This window comes from Siphateles boraxobius, unplaced genomic scaffold (genome assembly GCF_051911475.1).
Source record: "Siphateles boraxobius isolate OS27281-9 unplaced genomic scaffold, OSU_SipBor_1 19, whole genome shotgun sequence".
Taxonomy (NCBI): domain Eukaryota; kingdom Metazoa; phylum Chordata; class Actinopteri; order Cypriniformes; family Leuciscidae; genus Siphateles; species Siphateles boraxobius.
In genome coordinates, this window is record NW_027508799.1 from 9,157,596 (window position 1) to 9,175,042 (window position 17,447).

General features: G+C 45.2%; 1 protein-coding gene and 7 non-coding genes across 8 annotated transcripts; 4 read left to right on the forward strand and 4 right to left on the reverse strand.

Annotated features, from left to right (window-relative positions):
- The first annotated feature begins 627 nt into the window (after positions 1–627).
- On the forward strand, positions 628–701 carry trnan-guu (transfer RNA asparagine (anticodon GUU)). Its single transcript has one exon. It is a non-coding gene; the product is annotated as a tRNA-Asn (tRNA).
- A 4,660-nt stretch (positions 702–5,361) lies between these two features.
- trnaq-cug (transfer RNA glutamine (anticodon CUG)) lies at positions 5,362–5,433 on the reverse strand. The gene has a single exon. It is a non-coding gene; the product is annotated as a tRNA-Gln (tRNA).
- A 205-nt stretch (positions 5,434–5,638) lies between these two features.
- On the reverse strand, positions 5,639–5,710 carry trnaq-uug (transfer RNA glutamine (anticodon UUG)). Its single transcript has one exon. It is a non-coding gene; the product is annotated as a tRNA-Gln (tRNA).
- Positions 5,711–5,999: 289 nt separating this feature from the next.
- On the reverse strand, positions 6,000–6,073 carry trnai-aau (transfer RNA isoleucine (anticodon AAU)). Its single transcript has one exon. It is a non-coding gene; the product is annotated as a tRNA-Ile (tRNA).
- Positions 6,074–6,161: 88 nt separating this feature from the next.
- trnap-agg (transfer RNA proline (anticodon AGG)) lies at positions 6,162–6,233 on the reverse strand. Its single transcript has one exon. It is a non-coding gene; the product is annotated as a tRNA-Pro (tRNA).
- Positions 6,234–7,426: 1,193 nt separating this feature from the next.
- Positions 7,427–7,500, forward strand: trnan-guu (transfer RNA asparagine (anticodon GUU)). The gene has a single exon. It is a non-coding gene; the product is annotated as a tRNA-Asn (tRNA).
- Positions 7,501–10,827: 3,327 nt separating this feature from the next.
- LOC143741413 (uncharacterized) lies at positions 10,828–12,489 on the forward strand. The gene is made up of 3 exons (XM_077233772.1): positions 10,828–11,129; positions 11,695–12,170; positions 12,273–12,489. Exons 1-3 carry the CDS (start codon positions 10,851–10,853, stop codon positions 12,487–12,489), a joined length of 972 nt encoding a protein of 323 aa, XP_077089887.1. The 5' UTR covers positions 10,828–10,850.
- A 4,881-nt stretch (positions 12,490–17,370) lies between these two features.
- On the forward strand, positions 17,371–17,443 carry trnak-cuu (transfer RNA lysine (anticodon CUU)). The gene has a single exon. It is a non-coding gene; the product is annotated as a tRNA-Lys (tRNA).
- Positions 17,444–17,447: the final 4 nt, after the last annotated feature.

The window sequence follows — 17,447 nt, forward strand, 5'->3', positions numbered from 1 at the left end:
GTCGCGGCATGAGAATGGACACAGCCACTCACCGCGCTTACATCCATTGTGAGATTGGATGACGAAACGCGCTCTTCAGAAACCCCTATAACTCCGTTATTACCGAGCAAATTAAGTTTTAAATGTTTGTTTTTCTTCTTCTGTTGACTATATGATTAATTGTTCATATATTAGTTACATTTTCATCCCTCACACAAAGTCGTTTTGTCGAGTGTTTTCTTTTAGCAATCATTAAGTTGCTAACCTAACGTTCTGAGGAGGATTATGAATAAAACCATCATTAAATTCATGTTAAATGACTTTATTTTGTGAGATGTAATTAGGAATCGGTGTTCTGTATGCTAGATCTGTCTGTCGCGATGTTTACGTGATTTTACTATAGTAAAAGTGATTGTCTTCATAAACGGTGATCACGTGATCACGAGTTGCCTATAATCTTACATATTAAACACCATTTAGTCAGCTTTAAGTTCGGTTTGAATGAAAAAAAAAGCTTATATTAGCCTATTAGCCCTCTCTCTTCCCAACGGGGTCTCGGTTTCCAGCGTGGAAAGCGAGTCCGCCATTACCGGAAAAGTCCAGGTCTGCTTTCTTTTATAAGCTAACCCATAGACTGGCTAGCCGTAGGTCTCTGTGGCGCAATTGGTCAGCGCGTTCGGCTGTTAACCGAAAGGTTGGTGGTTCGAGCCCACCCAGGGACGAATGGTGTTTTTCGTTGACGTCCTGCCATGCCACCACTGGCATGTGGATTCCATACCACTTCTGGAAGGTCAGGCTGTCCTGTCCTGTGTGTGGGAGACAGCTCACAGGCTATGGGGCACACAAGAAAGCCCGTCAGGTTCTGGATGTGGACCAGTACTACCTTATGATCACGGAGACTCTCTGGTGCAGTGGGTAAAAAACGGCCTTAATTTCCACCAGCAAGGCCATCTTGGACCAGCTGGACTTAGCCCAAAGATTGGAATTTAGGCTGATCCTAACTCGAAAGTGAGTATACTGAGATTACTTAGCTTGTGTAACAAATGTTTGTCATTTAAAACACAATTGAGATGAGCTGGTTTTAATGTTTGTGTCTTTCTGTCTCTCCTTCCCTTTGTCTTATTCAGGTATGCCTGTGACATGCGGGTCATAAGGTTCCTGAGGGAGAGGGCCCTGGGCAACAGCCCCTCTCGCTTAGTGAGGCAGCTGCGGGAGAACCACAGCGAGGAGTGGCTGTGCCGATACATTGGAGTGGCTTTGCCGATACCTTGGTGCCTGCTCAGACTTCATCTCCCAGCCAAGCCTGCTCCCTGTGAGGTTTCAGGAGCCACCTGAGCCCGAAACTATCCCCTCCCACAGGTGGATGCTGGCTGTTTATGGGTGAGATATCTTGTGCAGGATTGACCACATTAAAGCCAGCATAACGTCCACAAATGGCTGCATTCTGAAGATGGACTCAACCAAAAAGCTAACTATTTTTACATTTCAATCAAAAGAATTGAAAATACACCATTAGTAGTAGTACAGTAGTATGTATGTAATGTTCCATATATAAATAATTTAGCATCACTCACTGTCTTTTCTGTGTGATTACAGATCACAAAGAAGCTGTCGGGGTTTGCAAAGGGGACAGCTATGGGGCTAACATCTGTCAGCAATGAGGTGGGCCAGATCCTCATTAGTGTTCTGACAGCTCAGGAGGGTCCAGCCCTGGACCGAATGGCAGCTGACCTCATCCGGAGGTACACTGATGCGGGTGTGGCTCCGCCTCAGCTCCTCTATGTGGACTGCGACTGCTGTCGGGAGGGCACTGGGCAAACCGAGTTCAAGCAGCGATTTGGTGGGTGGCCAGACTTGGTGGTGAAGCTGGACATCTACCATTTCATGCGGCGACTGGCAGCTGGGTGCACTAAAGATGCACATCCTCTTTACCCCATTTTCATGGCACGCATGTCTCGCTGCATTTTTGAATGGGACAGTGGGGATGTGTCTCTGCTGAGGCAGGCCAAGAGGGAGCAGCTGAAACATGAAGGTGTCCCTGGTATCACCAACACTATGGTGGACCAACGGATCACCAAGGATGAATTGGCCCTGCACTGCCAAAGGCGGACAAGAGGAGAGCAGCAGACCATTCTGATGATCGAGCACCTCCTCAGCGAGCTGATTGGGGTAAAGGGTCGAGACCTTCTTGGTGTCCCTCTCTTGGACCAGGAGAGGATGCAGCACATCTGGCAAGTCCAGATGAGGCACGTAAAGTGCATTCAGGATGAACCAGGTGTGCTGCTCTACACACAGACTGGCACCACCACCAAAGATGGTATTGTGCTGCCAAAATACAGATGCGCAAGGGGCTCCACATCACTGGAGTCCTTTCATCTACACTTGAACAGGTTCATTCCAGGTCAGTATAAATCATTATTCATCAGAAATATTAAGGGTGACTCAATGAATGTCTTTCAAATAGCATAGCACAAAAAAAGTAATGTAACGTTATTGATCTTATCTAAAGGAACAAGCGCCAACAGCTTAAATTTCCAGCTGTACCTCCTGGAAGGCTTGAACAGGTGGAATCAGGACCGTAAAATGGCATCTCTGGCAGGCACACCTCCGTCCCTGTTAAGCTACTCCGGGGACCTGGTGCACTGTGTCAACACCCACAGTGTTAAGGTACTTGGGAGACAGCTTGTACCGTAGTTTTCAGCCACCATCTGTCTATACTGGTGAGTTTCAGCTTTAAATTGCTTTTTAGATTGCATAAAAATAGAATATTTATATTATTTTTCTGAAAACTGATTTCCCTCTACTATGTTCTCCTGTCTGTCCCAGGTGAACTCATAGGTATAGATTACCTGTACCGTCAAACAGGGCAGGCCATGCAGGACGTGGATCCTGACTCTGAGGTGACAGAACAGATGTTGGAGGATGTGGGCACGGAGGAGGAGTTGGAGGATGAGGGATTCGGAGATGTCAGTTTGGACCTTAACCTGGATCCCACTATTGAGGTGCTGGACCTGTCCCCTGGCTCATCACCCACCACAATCAGCGTAGCCAGCAATCCTGCCTCTGTCCAGACTGGGTCTGCTAACACCACCACAGCAGCACCTAATCAACAACTGGTAACTATTCTTAATAATAAAAGTACAAGTAGTATTATTTGTATAGCACTATTAACTTTATTTGTATAGCACAATGAAAAGAAAAATAGAAATAAACTAAATACCATTAATACAATCTAAAGAGTAAATAGATTAATAAAAAAGCAAAGTAAAAAAGATAAATTAAATTCCATAAACATGTTTTTTTCCCCCTTTTTTCAGTCTTACAACTGGATGACCAGGGTGCCCTCTGGTCCATCCTCTGCCACAACCACCTACGCCGCCTCTGGTCCATCTGCCATGACTGGTCCATCCTCCACGACCACCCACGCCGCCTCTGGTCCATCCACCATGACCACCCACAGCGCCTCTGGTCCACCCACCATGACCACTCACAGCGCCTCTGCCTTCTTCAGGTAGGTGATGAGAGCCTGGGCCTCCTTGCTTGGGTCCTCATACACCTCCTTCATTGACCTACCATTAAAATCCCCAAACTCCACCATCAGACATCCAGAGTCTCCTGTCCTCTGGGCCTCCTGCAGCATGGCCTGTTTTTTCTGATACACCTCCATAGCCTCGCCTACCTCCCTGATCTGCGAGGTGTATCTGAGGAACAGGTGTTTGTTGGCCGACAGCGGGTTGTCCCTCTCCTCCTCCCCCAAAATGCTGCTGACCAGATAGCAGGCATAACCCAGTGAGTTCTCCAGCAGCCACAGGAACCTCTGACCCTGGTGTTTCCCAAACTGGATCTTGCAATTGAGCCAGAACCAGGAACTGGTCTCCAGGATTCCCTCCATTCTGCCTCACAAAGGCAGTGGCCTCAGCCAGGACCTCCTCCTTACACCTGGCCCCCCTGCCAACACGATCTCCCTCCTATTGGCCTCCTCAGTTGGCCCCATAAGGAGTCGACCCTCAGAGGTTCTTCGTAAAACCGGGTATGCATACGTAATCTGAAAGGACACAGGCATAAACAGAACGTTACATAGCTGTCATATTCCAACTGAAAGTATTTTACTACAGCATTTGTTTTTTTATGTAATTAATTATTATAATATTATAATAATTAATGATTATTATTATTATGAGCATAAGCATTATTGTTTTTTATACAACTGTGAATAACTTTGAATTGCCTTGTGTACAAATTGTAAATAGTGTGATGAACTTATTAATAAGAAAATAAATAACACTTTCTTGCTGGTATCATGCCAGGCTTAAATTATTTTGTTTTGTTTAGCTTTTGTGGCAGAGATTACTAAGAAACACCAAATATAACATAAAGGCGTTTATGACAATTCATAATAATATGATCATCAAACAGATCTAAAACTTAAAATGGTATATCAAATCGTTTTGGTATATCTTTTATAACATAGTTGAGAATAATTTGTTGAAATGAAAAAACACTTGTTTTTGCCTATTCATGTCTTTTTAAATATGTATAACATAGTATTTAAAAAGATAACATAAATATGTATACTGGTGTATAACATAGTATAGTATAACATATATGAATTAAACTTTTTTTTTTAAAGGTTTTAGTAAAAATCTTCTTGTGCTCAAAATAATGTAATGAATGACACAAAAAAACAACAACAAAATTAACAACAACAAAAAAATGGTTTAAGGAGGATATAGCTTAATTAACGGTCGGCTAATTATCTTGACAGTAGTGACATGTTTTTTACTGTATATCATGGTAAAGTTGCAGGTTCACATGTACAGAAGAAAACGTGTGCTATTACACGCTAGCTAGCTTTATTGGCATGTTTAATTGTCTAAAAACAAACACTGTTTATGAATAAATAATGATCGATTATACAGTCGTGAAGAATAGACTTACCTGTTGCAAAGATTGCAAAGATGACGATAATAATAGCGGTCGCCGATTGGTCAAAAGTAAGCCACAGGAGCAGAGCCAGGAGAGAAACGCGATTGGTCAAAAGTAAGCCACAGGAGAGAAAGGCGATTGGTCAAAAGTAAGCCACAGGAGAGAAACACGATTGGTCAAAAGTAAGCCACAGGAGAGAATGTGATTGGTCAAAAGCAAGCCACAGCAGAGAAACACAATTGGCTCACGTGGGCTTACTTTGGGCTTACTTTGGCTCAATCGGTAGGAAGCAGTAGGCGCAAGCGAGAGGTGGCGGGATCGATGCCTGCATTCTCCAGTGCTGTCCATCCTTTTTACGCCCCCCTTCAAGGGGCACTACTTAGATGAGCTCTTGCGGCTCAGTGCTGCCGAAAAAGTTTTTTCGAACGAGGTACTGTACACATTCCTGGCAAAAGCAGGTCCCACCGAGATTTGAACTCGGATCGCTGGATTCAGAGCCCAGAGTGCTAACCATTATACCATGGAACCTTGGCGTGTGTCAACTTTTCCCATGATCAGCAGAGATTTAAGTCATTGAGTCCAGAAGCACGATAGCAAGGAGCAAATGAAGCCTTTGCTTTTGAAGCCCATGTTTCCCCAATTCCGACTCGGTTTGAGAGTGCCAATTTCACCGCCACGTCAGCAGTTGCGCATCACCTCTGTTTTTTCCCTCCCTTCTGCAAAGAACCTAAAAAGGTTCCACCGAGATTTGAACTCGGATCGCTGGATTCAAAGCCCAGAGTGCTAACCATTACACCATGGAACCAACATAACTTGCTAGCTGGCTGTATGAGAGGCAGATAGCGATGAGGCTAGGTGGATTCAGGTAGATAGGAGATGGCTTTTGGTCAATTGACCACCTCGACTAAGAGAGGCAGACATGGTTCCTATGCCGAAACCCGGGATTGGACCAGGGACCTTTAGATCTTCAGACTAACGCTCTCCAAACTGAGCTATTTCGGCCAGGATTTGTGTGGTTTAGCCAGCAGTGATGTCTGGGAGACCGCACGTCATTTTCGAGAAGAGCAGAGCGAAGGTCCCAGAGAGAAAATGAGTGGCCCGTACGGGGATCGAACCCGCGACCTTGGCGTTATTAGCACCACGCTCTAACCAACTGAGCTAACCGGCCTCTCTCTGGGACATTTTATCCCCAATTTCTCAGAAATATCCTGGTGGCCCTAATCAGGCTGAAGAGATTAAAAGCAAAGCCTAATAATGGGCTCGTCCGGGATTTGAACCCGGGACCTCTCGCCCCCTAAGCGAGAATCATACCCCTACACCAACGAGCCGAAACATACGTCCTCCCTGCTGCTGCCGGGCCGCGTAAAAAGGATGGACAGCACTGGAGAATGCAGGTATTGATCCCGCTACCTCTCGCATGCTAAGCGAGCGCTCTACCATTTGAGCTAATTCCCCTCGATGATGGGGTGACGGTGTCCATCGCTGTCAAAGACAAAGACGAGGCGCGGTCCATTGCACGTGTGCAGGTGCTGCAGCGTGATTTCCAATGACCACAAAAAAAGAGGCCGCATTCCCTCTTTGCTGGCAACTTTGCACTGGCTACCTTTTAATTGTAGATTTAATTAAAATATTGCGCTTTAAGCCATGCATTGACCATCAGCCAATGTTTTCTTTTCCAGACTTTTCCATCAGGAAAAGTTCAGGTCTGCTTTTTTTTATAAGTTAACCCATGGACTGGCTCGCCGTAGGTCTCTGTGGGGCTACCTGGATCAGGATCGTCTGTCTCTGCCGCTCTATCCTCGTCCAATCGCGTCGCTCGCTTTCCAATGTGAGATTGGACAAGTGCCAATCGCATTGCTCGCTGTCCATTGTGAGATTGGACGAGAGCCAATCGCGTCGCGGCATGAGAATGGACACAGCCACTCACCGCGCTTATATCCATTGTGAGATTGGATGACGAAACGCGCTCTTCAGAAACCCCTATAACTCCGTTATTACCGAGCAAATTAAGTTTTAAATGTTTGTTTTTCTTCTTCTGTTGACTATATGATTAATTGTTCATATATTAGTTACATTTTCATCCCTCACACAAAGTCGTTTTGTCAAGTGTTTTCTTTTAGCAATCATTAAGTTGCTAACCTAACGTTCTGAGGAGAATTATGAATAAAACCATCATTAAATTCATGTTAAATGACTTTATTTTGTGAGAAGTAATTAGGAATCGGTGTTCTGTATGCTAGATCTGTCTGTCGCGATGTTTACGTGATTTTACTATAGTAAAAGTGAATGTCTTCATAAACGGTGATCACGTGATCACGAGTTGCCTATAATCTTACATATTAAACACCATTTAGTCAGCTTTAAGTTCGGTTTGAATGAAAAAAAAGCTTATATTAGCCTATTAGCCCTCTCTCTTCCCAACGGGGTCTCGGTTTCCAGCGTGGAAAGCGAGTCCGCCATTACCGGAAAAGTCCAGGTCTGCTTTCTTTTATAAGCTAACCCATAGACTGGCTAGCCGTAGGTCTCTGTGGCGCAATCGGTCAGCGCGTTCGGCTGTTAACCGAAAGGTTGGTGGTTCGAGCCCACCCAGGGAAGAATGGTGTTTTTCGTTGACGTCCTGCCATGCAACCACCAACACAGCTGCAGAATTTAGCACACGTGTGTCCACTAACACATCCGTGTCATTTCGGACGCATGACAAAACGTTTCTTGGCCCCTTTTAGTGTTTACAGCTTGGTCAGTTGCTTTGTGTTCAAAGAAGACAGCGGGTGTTGTGAAAGTTTACATCAGCTTATGTTTGCTGTGGGGCGTGGATGGAATGCTCATGTTTTGTTCCCGGTGGTGTTCCAGAGAGGTCCTGCTCAAAACTCCTTTTAAAACACCATCGAGCATCCGTAATAACTTCCGACATTGATCGAACGTGGATTTTGTTCTCATAAGGAGGGCACGGGTAACTTGTAACCTATCAGGCTCTCAGGCATGAGGTCAATCGATTCGGCATAGGCCTATATGTACTAGCGTTTTTGCTTCCGGTTGGAGTTTGTGTCCCTCCAACTCTTTGTTGTATGGCTCACTTTTGCCTTTTGATATTTGGAGAAGTTTGCCTTCGGTAACCGCTCTCTCACTCGACAGACCGAATCGGAACTTTAGCTCCGGGTTGTGCATATTATTGGCCTGCTCTACTGGGTCAAATTGTATCCCCCAATAACAAATATGGCTCAAACAAACAAAGCACACTCTAAGCCTACCTCTAGGCTTAACCCTGACTTTACCCGCAAGAGGCTATGCCAAGCCTGTGCGAAATGTGAGGCTCCCTTTCACGGGCACAATTTAGGCAGTTGCCCGGCTAGCTCAGTCGGTAGAGCATGAGACTCTTAATATCAGGGTCGGTGGGTTCGAGCCCACGTTGGGTGCATCTATTAGGCCTCTCTCTTCCCAACGGGGTCTCGGTTTCCAGCGTGGAAAGCCCTATAACTCCGTTATTACCGAGCAAATTAAGTTTTAAATGTTTGTTTTTCTTCTTCTGTTGACTATATGATTAATTGTTCATATATTAGTTACATTTTCATCCCTCACACAAAGTCGTTTTGTCAAGTGTTTTCTTTTAGCAATCATTAAGTTGCTAACCTAACGTTCTGAGGAGAATTATGAATAAAACCATCATTAAATTCATGTTAAATGACTTTATTTTGTGAGAAGTAATTAGGAATCGGTGTTCTGTATGCTAGATCTGTCTGTCGCGATGTTTACGTGATTTTACTATAGTAAAAGTGATTGTCTTCATAAACGGTGATCACGTGATCACGAGTTGCCTATAATCTTACATATTAAACACCATTTAGTCAGCTTTAAGTTCGGTTTGCATGAAAAAAAAGCTTATAGTTGTAGATAACATCATCACTTATATTAACTATGGTTTTACTATGGTAAAATAAGTGTTTCTGTTTATAAACTATGGCCACGTCATCACGAGTTGCCTCTAATCTTGCATATTAAACACCATTTAGCCAGCTTGAAGTTCGGTTTTAATAAATAAAACCTCTTATAGTTGTAGATAAAGTCATCACTTATGATAACCATGTTTTTACTATAGTATATGTGTTACTGTTCATAATCTGTGGTCACATTATCACCAGTTGCCTATAATCTTAAATATTAAACACCATTTGAAGATTGGTTTGAATAAATAAAACCTCTTATAGTTGTAGATAAAGTCATCACTTATAATAACCATGGTTTTACTATAGTATAAGTGTTTCTGTTTATAAACTGTGGTCACTTTATCACCAGTTGCCTATAATCTTAAATAATAAACACCATTTAGTCAGCTTGAAGTTTGGTTTGAATAAATAAAGCAATGTTATAAGTAGTAGAAATAGTCATCCCTTAAGAAAATTAACCATGGTTTTACTATAGTATGTTTATTTAGCTGATTACCATTTATATAACCACAGTTTTTACTATGAATATAATGGTTAGACTGTGGTTAGTGTAGCAAAACCATGGTTCGTTTGTGTTAAACTATATGAACCATGTTTATTTGTTGTAAAATCATTTTCCGGAAGGGGAGCCATCATTTAGTTAGCTTGAAGTTTTGTTTGAATTCTTTTTTTATATAGTTGTATCATTATAATTTAGTGGGGGAAAAAATCTGTGTAGTCCAGTACTTTCAAAAATGCATTTGTTTACTTTTATTTCCCTGTTATGTTTAGATGAGCACAAAGCCAAAGAGCCACAAGGCCATGGGAGATGGCGAGTGGATGATGAGGTTGAGGGCTTTTGCCAGCTCTGGGGTTTGGCCTTCTGGAGGAGGAAATAGACCAGCCCCAAGGCAGCGGAAGTGGTATGACCTCTATCAGAAGGTAAAGCAAAGTTATCTGTATCTCATTACATAGTATGTAGTATGCAGGTCACCTGAAAATGAATGGTGTAGAAAATATCAGTTAATAATGCTTCTTGTCTTTTCAGATTGAGAGAAATGCCCCATGCAGGTCCACGGACAGACCACCCTCTTTGGAGGGTCCATGGTCTGCAACTGTGGATTCCACACCACTAAGGTGATGCATTTGAAAATGACATTTAATGTTGCATTACATGTATGTTAAAATACTGTTATGCTGTTTCACTACATCTTATGCCCTTCTGGTGTTGTTTACGCAGCCTGCCGCTGCCACTCAGTCTTCTGCTGCACCTCCCCAGTCTGAGGCTCCTGGCACAGCTGCTCCCCAGTCTGAGGCTTCAGACACTGCTCCTACCCCACGGACATTCCTGAGGCCCCCTCCAAGTTTGTCAATGGTGAATATTAAATCTGTAATTAATGTTTACTTAGATTCATTTTGTATTTGTTTGATATGATCTATGGCCCACCAACATCAAAATAATTCTAGCATACTCCTGCAGACTGATCAGTCAGGCCATTCATATTTTTACACGCACGCACACTTGCACACACACACACACACACACACACTTGCACACACACACACACACACACACACACACACACACACACACACACACACACACACACACACACACACACACACACACACACACACACACACACACACACACACACATTTTTGTTTGACTATATTAGTGAGGACATTGCATAGACTTCCATTGCCTTTATGTCAGGTTAATTTATATTTTCTATCACCAAACCGACCCTTACCCCTAAACCTACCCACCACACATAAGTAAACACTCGATTTGAATAAAAATGTTTGTGTTGAAAATGTATAGTGTGGTTGTCATACAATTAACTTTGTTTCTCTTTTTAGTTCACTAAGTCACGGTTTGGTGGGTCCCAGATGTCGTCACTTAAGCCAATTTTTTTTTAGCTTAAGCCCCTCTCCTCCACCCTCTTAAAGGACCCCCAGCCCTTCTCCCAGCCCCTCTCCTCCTCCATCTCCGTGAGGACCACCACCCCTTCTCCATCCTTTATGAGGGACCCATCTATGGCCTCTGTGAGGACCACCACCCCTTCATCATCCTCTGTGAGGAGCCCCAGTCCTGCTCCATCCTCTTCAAGGACCTCCAGCCCTTCTCCGCCCAGCCCGTCTCCTCCTCCATCCTCCGTGAGGACCACCACCCCTTCTCCATCGTTTGTGAGGGCCCCATCTATGGCCTCTGTGAGGACCACCACCCCTTCTCCATCCTCTGTGAGGAGCCCCAGTCCTGCTCCATCCTCTGTGAGGAGCCCCAGTCCTGCTCCATCCTCTGTGAGTATAGCAGCAATTTTTTTTTTTATTCACTTTGGTACTGTTTCACAAGTAAGGCATACATTTTTAAAACTCTTTACAAAACTCCAAGCTGATCACACATGTAATACAGCTAGTCATTCTTTCAAAACCTGATCTCATGCTTTCATTCTAGTTAACCTAAATGAGAAGTATTCAAGTATTCAGTTTTATAGTATTCAATTCAATTCACATGTATTTGTATATGTAAATATATATATATATATATATATATTTATTATTATTTATTTATTAATTATACATTTTAATTATAATGTATTATGTATTTACAATGTATATAGTTTCAAAGCAGCTTTACAGAAAATGCATGCGTCTAGGATACAATTTATAGTGACCTGTTAACAGAGATGTAAATATACAAATCACATAGTTATTAAGCTAATAATGTAGTAATTTAAAGAATGTCTTTATTTACCAATTGCTTGTGGGAATTGCAACAAAGCAATTAAAAAACACTATTGGACGGGCTGTGGTGTATATTACAGAAGCCTTTATTTATACAATAAACAAATTGTCTTCCAAACAGGAGGAGCCTGGAGGAGTCATGCCAGCCCCGGCTTGGGCCTCAGCTTCATTCTGGTTGCCAGGGGAAATGAGCAAGACCATCCCTGTGCAGGACCAGAGGTGGATTGCCAACACCTTATTTCACTCTGGCAAGCTGCGGCCAGATTTGAAGCTGTGGTATGAGCACCCTGTCCCAGCCCTCATTTACCACCAGACACCAACTCCAGACCGGTTCTTCACCCATCGATTGATGGTGTGGATGCCCTACCACCTGTGGAAGGTGAGGGTGTCCTGCCCAGATTGTGGCAAGAACCTGACGGGCTATGGTGTTCACAAGAGGGCTCGGAAGGTCCTGGACATTGACAGGTACTACCTGATGGTGACAGAGACACTCAGGTGCACTGTGTGTTCTCTTAACTATCTGTCAACAAGTCAGACTGTCCGGGACCAGCTTGACCTGCCTCACCAGAAAATGTTCCGGCTGATCCTGACCCGCAAGTGAGTGAATCAGTGTAGAAAAGATGTTGATTGTAAGAATTAAACCACTGAATTGACCCTTAAATTAACATGTAACTAATCACAGCAACAATGCGTTTTCAGGTATGCCTGTGACATCCGTGTCATTAGGCTGCTTCGGGACCGGACGCTGGGCAACAGTCCAGCTCGATTGGTGAGGCAGTTGAAAGAGAACCATGGGGAAGAACAGGTGTGCTGCTCTACACACAGACTGGCACCACCACCAAAGATGGTATTGTGCTGCCAAAATACAGATGCGCAAGGGGCTCCACATCACTGGAGTCCTTTCATCTACACTTGAACAGGTTCATTCCAGGTCAGTATAAATCATTATTCATCAGAAATATTAAGCGTGACTCAATGAATGTCTTTCAAATAGCATAGCACAAAAAAAGTAATGTAACGTTATTGATCTTATCTAAAGGAACAAGCGCCAACAGCTTAAATTTCCGGCTGTACCTCCTGGAAGGCTTGAACAGGTGGAATCAGGACCGTAAAATGGGATCTCTGGCAGGCACACCTCCGTCCCTGTTAAGCTACTCCGGGGACCTGGTGCACTGTGTCAACACCCACAGTGTTAAGGTACTTGGGAGACAGCTTGTACCGTCTTTTCAGACACCATCTGTCTATACTGGTGAGTTTCAGCTTTAAATTGCTTTTTAGATTAAATAAAAATAGAATATTTATATTATTTTTCTGAAAACTGATTTCCCTCTACTGTGTTCTCCTGTCTGTCCCAGGTGAACTCATAGGTATAGATTACCTGTACCGTCAAACAGGGCAGGCCATGGATCCTGACTCTGAGGTGACAGAACAGATGTTGGAGGATGTGGGCACGGAGGAGGAGTTGGAGGATGAGGGATTCGGAGATGTCAGTTTGGACCTTAACCTGGATCCCACTATTGAGGTGCTGGACCTGTCCCCTGGCTCATCACCCACCACAATCAGCGTAGCCAGCAATCCTGCCTCTGTCCAGACTGGGTCTGCTAACAACACCACAGCAGCACCTAATCAACAACTGGTAACTATTCTTAATAATAAAAGTACAAGTAGTATTATTTGTATAGCACTATTAACTTTATTTGTATAGCACAATGAAAAGAAAAATAGAAACAAACTAAATACCATTAATACAATCTAAAGAGTAAATAGATTAATAAAAAAGCAAAGTAAAAAAGATAAATTAAATTCCATAAACATGTTTTTTCCCCCCTTTTTTCAGTCTTACAACTGGATGACCAGGGTGCCCTCTGGTCCATCCTCCGCCACAACCACCTACGCCGCCTCTGGTCCATCTGCCATGACTGGTCCATACTCCCCGACCACCCACGCCGCCTCTGGTCCATCCACCATGACCACCCACAGCGCCTCTGGTCCATCCACCATGACCACTCACAGCGCCTCTGGTCCATCCTCCACGACCGCCTACGCCGCCTCTGGTCCATCCACCATGACCACCCACAGCACCTCTGGTCCATCCACCATGACCACTCATAGCGCCCCTGGTCCATCCTCCACGACCACCTACGCCGCCTCTGGTCCATCTGCCATGACTGGTCCATCCTCCACGACCACCCACGCCGCCTCTGGTCCATCCACCATGACCACCCACAGCGCCTCTAGTCCATCCACCTTGACCACTCACAGTGCCTCTGGTCCATCCTCCATGACCATCTACGCCGCCTCTGGTCCATCTGCCATGACTGGTCCATCCTCCACGACCACCTACGCCGCCTCTGGTCCATCCACCATGACCACCCACAGCGCCTCTGGTCCATCCACCATGACCACTCACAGCGCCTCTGGTCCATCCTCCACGACCACCTACGCCGCCTCTGGTCCATCTGCCATGACTGGTCCATCCTCCACGACCTCCCACGCCGCCTCTGGTCCATCCACCATGACCACCCACGCCGCCTCTGGTCCATCCACCATGACCACCCACAGCGCCTCTGGTCCATCCACCATGACCACCCGCAGCGCCTCTGGTCCATCCGCCACAACCACCCACACCGCCTCTAGTCCATCCAACATGACCACCCACGCCGCCTCTGGTCCATCTGCCATGACCACCCACACCGCCAATGCTCCATCTGCCATGACCACCTACCTCTCCATCCTTCCTCTCCCGACCACTCTCACTGTCTCTGTTGGTGCAGCCACTGCTCCTCCAGCAGTGCAACCAGTGCCTGAGCAACCGTTGGTAAGACTTTTTGTGACAAGTACATTGTGATGGTTGTGTTGTTCTTCTGCTTGTGATATTGTATCTTTTTAACATTGATTTACTCTTATATTTTACCAGGCTGTGGATGACCGCAGTGTACCAGGGATAGAGAGAGTGGACATCCTGGCAGGCTACTTGGTGGGGCTTAGGGTGGAAACTGGGCAAACTCTGAGCCACCAGCAGGCCAGTACCATCATTGCCCTATGGCAAAGCCTGCTTCCGTATGACCAGCAGAGAGTGGCGTACGCTGCCCGGCACCAGGTGCGTCTTACAACAGGACGCTCCAGGTGCTCAAAAACCAAGCCTAAATTCACGCCTGGTGTGGACAGCATGACCCGTTGCGTCCTTGGGTCAACAGGATCCCCTGCTCAGTGGCCAGACTGTTGCCGCCTGGTAGAGTCTATCTTTGTTAAACTGTGTGATATTCACAGGAGCCCAAAAAAATTGGGAAATCATGCCGTAACAAGATGGACTCTAATTCTGAGGGACTACAGCAAGATTCGGCAGCTGGTCCTGTGCAATGGGACTGTGATGGAGAATACCACCCTGCAATTGTTTGAGGTGAATCAAACAACCTTAATTCAGTGGCACAAAAAGCGGCTGAAGAGGCAAGAATGTGCCATCCTGCTTCAGGGTGTGAACTTGCCAGCCCCCATTCCTATTGCTGCTAGGCCTCTCCCCCCTGGACAGATTCACCCCACTAAAGCACCCCTACAGCCTGGTCCCCAACACCGCTACCACTTGCCTGAAAGCACAGTGGGAAAGGCAGTGGACAAGCGAAAGTCTGCAGTTCCAGCTCCGCACCCCCCTCCTCCAAAAGTTTTCCGGCCAAGGCAGTTTTCCCTGCTGATTCTGCCCCTTTACCTGTTGTCCCCAACCCCAGTCCTGCATTTGCCCCCATTGTCCAAACACCTGTTTCTGCTCCTTCACCTGTCATCACCAACCCCAGTCCTGCCTTTGGCCCGTTTGTGTTTTTGTGTCCAGCTCCAGTTCCTGCCGTCCGGCAGATTGCTCCTGCTGGCCCCATTCCCTCCCCACCACCTGCTCGGAGGCCCTACATCCGCACTATGGACAAAAAACAAGTGCAGTCTGTGCCACCAGCCCTGCAACAAAGATACTGGCCACAGCCAGTATTATGGCCACATTTACTGTCCCCAGACTGATGTTATGCCACTTGACCAGTGGATGGAGGAGATGAAGAAGAAGAGGGCAGATAAAAAAAAAAAATTTGTTTATTTCAAAATGCTACATGTGTGTGTGTGCGTGTGCGCATCCGTTAGGGTCATTTGTTCACCCTCCATGAAGCTAATTTGTTCATTTGCTTTTTAAATTAGTTCATTTACCCCATATGAGACTATGTAAGCTTACGTAAAGCTTTTTTGTTTGTAAATAGTCCACAACCTGTTATATAGTGTGTGTGTGTGTGTGTGTGTGTGTGTGTGTGTGTGTGTGTGTGTGTGTGTGTGTGTGTGTGTGTGTGTGTGTGTGTGTGTATGTGTGGCCTGGTAAACCCTACCTTATGGGGACAAAATGTCCCCATAAGGATGGCAATATCTGAAATCCTTGTTCGTGTGGGGACATTTTTTGGTCCCCATGAGGAAAACAGCTTATAAATCAAACTAAGTGATGTTTTTTGAAAATGTAAAAATGCAGAAAGTTTTCTGTGATGGGTAGGTTTAGGGGTAGGGTAGTGTAAGGGAATAGAATATACAGTTTGTACAGTATAAAAATCATTATGTCTATGGAAAGTTCCCATAAAACATGGAAACACTACATGTGTGTGTGTGTGTGTGTGTGTGTGTGTGTGCGTGCGTGTGTGTGCGTGCGTGCATGTGTGCATGCGTGTGTGTATGCTCGTGAGGGTGTGTTTATGTGAGAGAGAAGGAGAAGGTGTTTGTAAATAAAAAATAAAAAGAACTTTATTTCTACAACAGTATCCTTTGGCTTTTTTCTGGAAAAAACTTTTTACAAACTCACACAGATATTAAAATTACAAGAAAGGGACATAATGGTATTCCAGACAGATCAAACAGGGTGTGAGAAGTGTCTCCCCGTCTCTACCCAACGGGGTCTCGGTTTCCAGTGTGGAAAGCGAAGTCCGCCATTGCCGGTAAAGTCCAGGTCTGCTTTTTGTTATAAGTTAACCCATGGACTGGCTCGCCGTAGATCTCTCTGGCGCAATAGGTCAATGCGTTCGGCTGTTAACCGAAAGGTTGGTGGTTTGAGCCCACCCAGGGACGAATGGTGTTTTTCGTTGATGTCCTGCCATACCAACACAGCTGCAGAATTTAGCACACGTGTGTAAACTAACACATCCGTGTCATTTTGGATGCATGACACAACGTTTCTTGGCCCCTTTTAGCGTTTACAGCTTGGTCAGTTGCTTTGTGTTCAAAGAAGACAGCGGGTGTTGTGAAAGTTTACATCAGCTTATGTTTGCTGTGGCGCGTGGATGGAATGCTCATGTTTTGTTCCGGGTGGTGGAGGCCTGTGTTCCAGAGAGGTCTTGCTCAAAACTCCTTTTAAAACACCATCGAGCATCCCTAATAACTTCCGACATTGATCGAACGTGGATTTTGTTCTCATAAGGAGGGCACCGGTAACTTGTAACCTATCAGCTGTGTCCCTCCAACTCTTTGTTTGTATGACTCACTTTTGCCTTTGGATATTTGGAGAAGTTTGCCTTCGGTAACCGCTCTCTCACTCGACAGACCGAAACGGAACTTTAGCTCCGGGTTGTGCATATTATTGGCCTGCTCTACTGGGTCAAATTGTATCCCCCAACAACAGATATGGCTCAAACAAACAAAGCACACTCTAAGCCTACCTCTAGGCTTAAACCTGACTTTACCCGCAAGAGGCTATGCCAAGCCTGTGCGAAATGTAAGGCTCCCTTTCACGGGCGCAATTTAGGCACGGATAAAGACCACAGCCAGCCCGAAGCAGTTCATCAAAGTTGCCCGGCTAGCTCAGTCGGTAGAGCATGAGACTCTTAATCTCAGGGTCGTGGGTTCGAGCCCCACGTTGGGCGCATC

Excerpts from the sequence above, each read along its gene's own strand:
- LOC143741413 (XM_077233772.1), top strand. The coding sequence starts at position 10,851 with ATGAGGGACCCATCTATGGCCTCTGTGAGGACCACCACCCCTTCATCA. Across the intron at positions 11,130-11,694 it reads CCAGTCCTGCTCCATCCTCT|GAGGAGCCTGGAGGAGTCAT; the intron begins GTGAGTATAGCA and ends TCTTCCAAACAG. Across the intron at positions 12,171-12,272 it reads CGGCTGATCCTGACCCGCAA|GTATGCCTGTGACATCCGTG; the intron begins GTGAGTGAATCA and ends ATGCGTTTTCAG.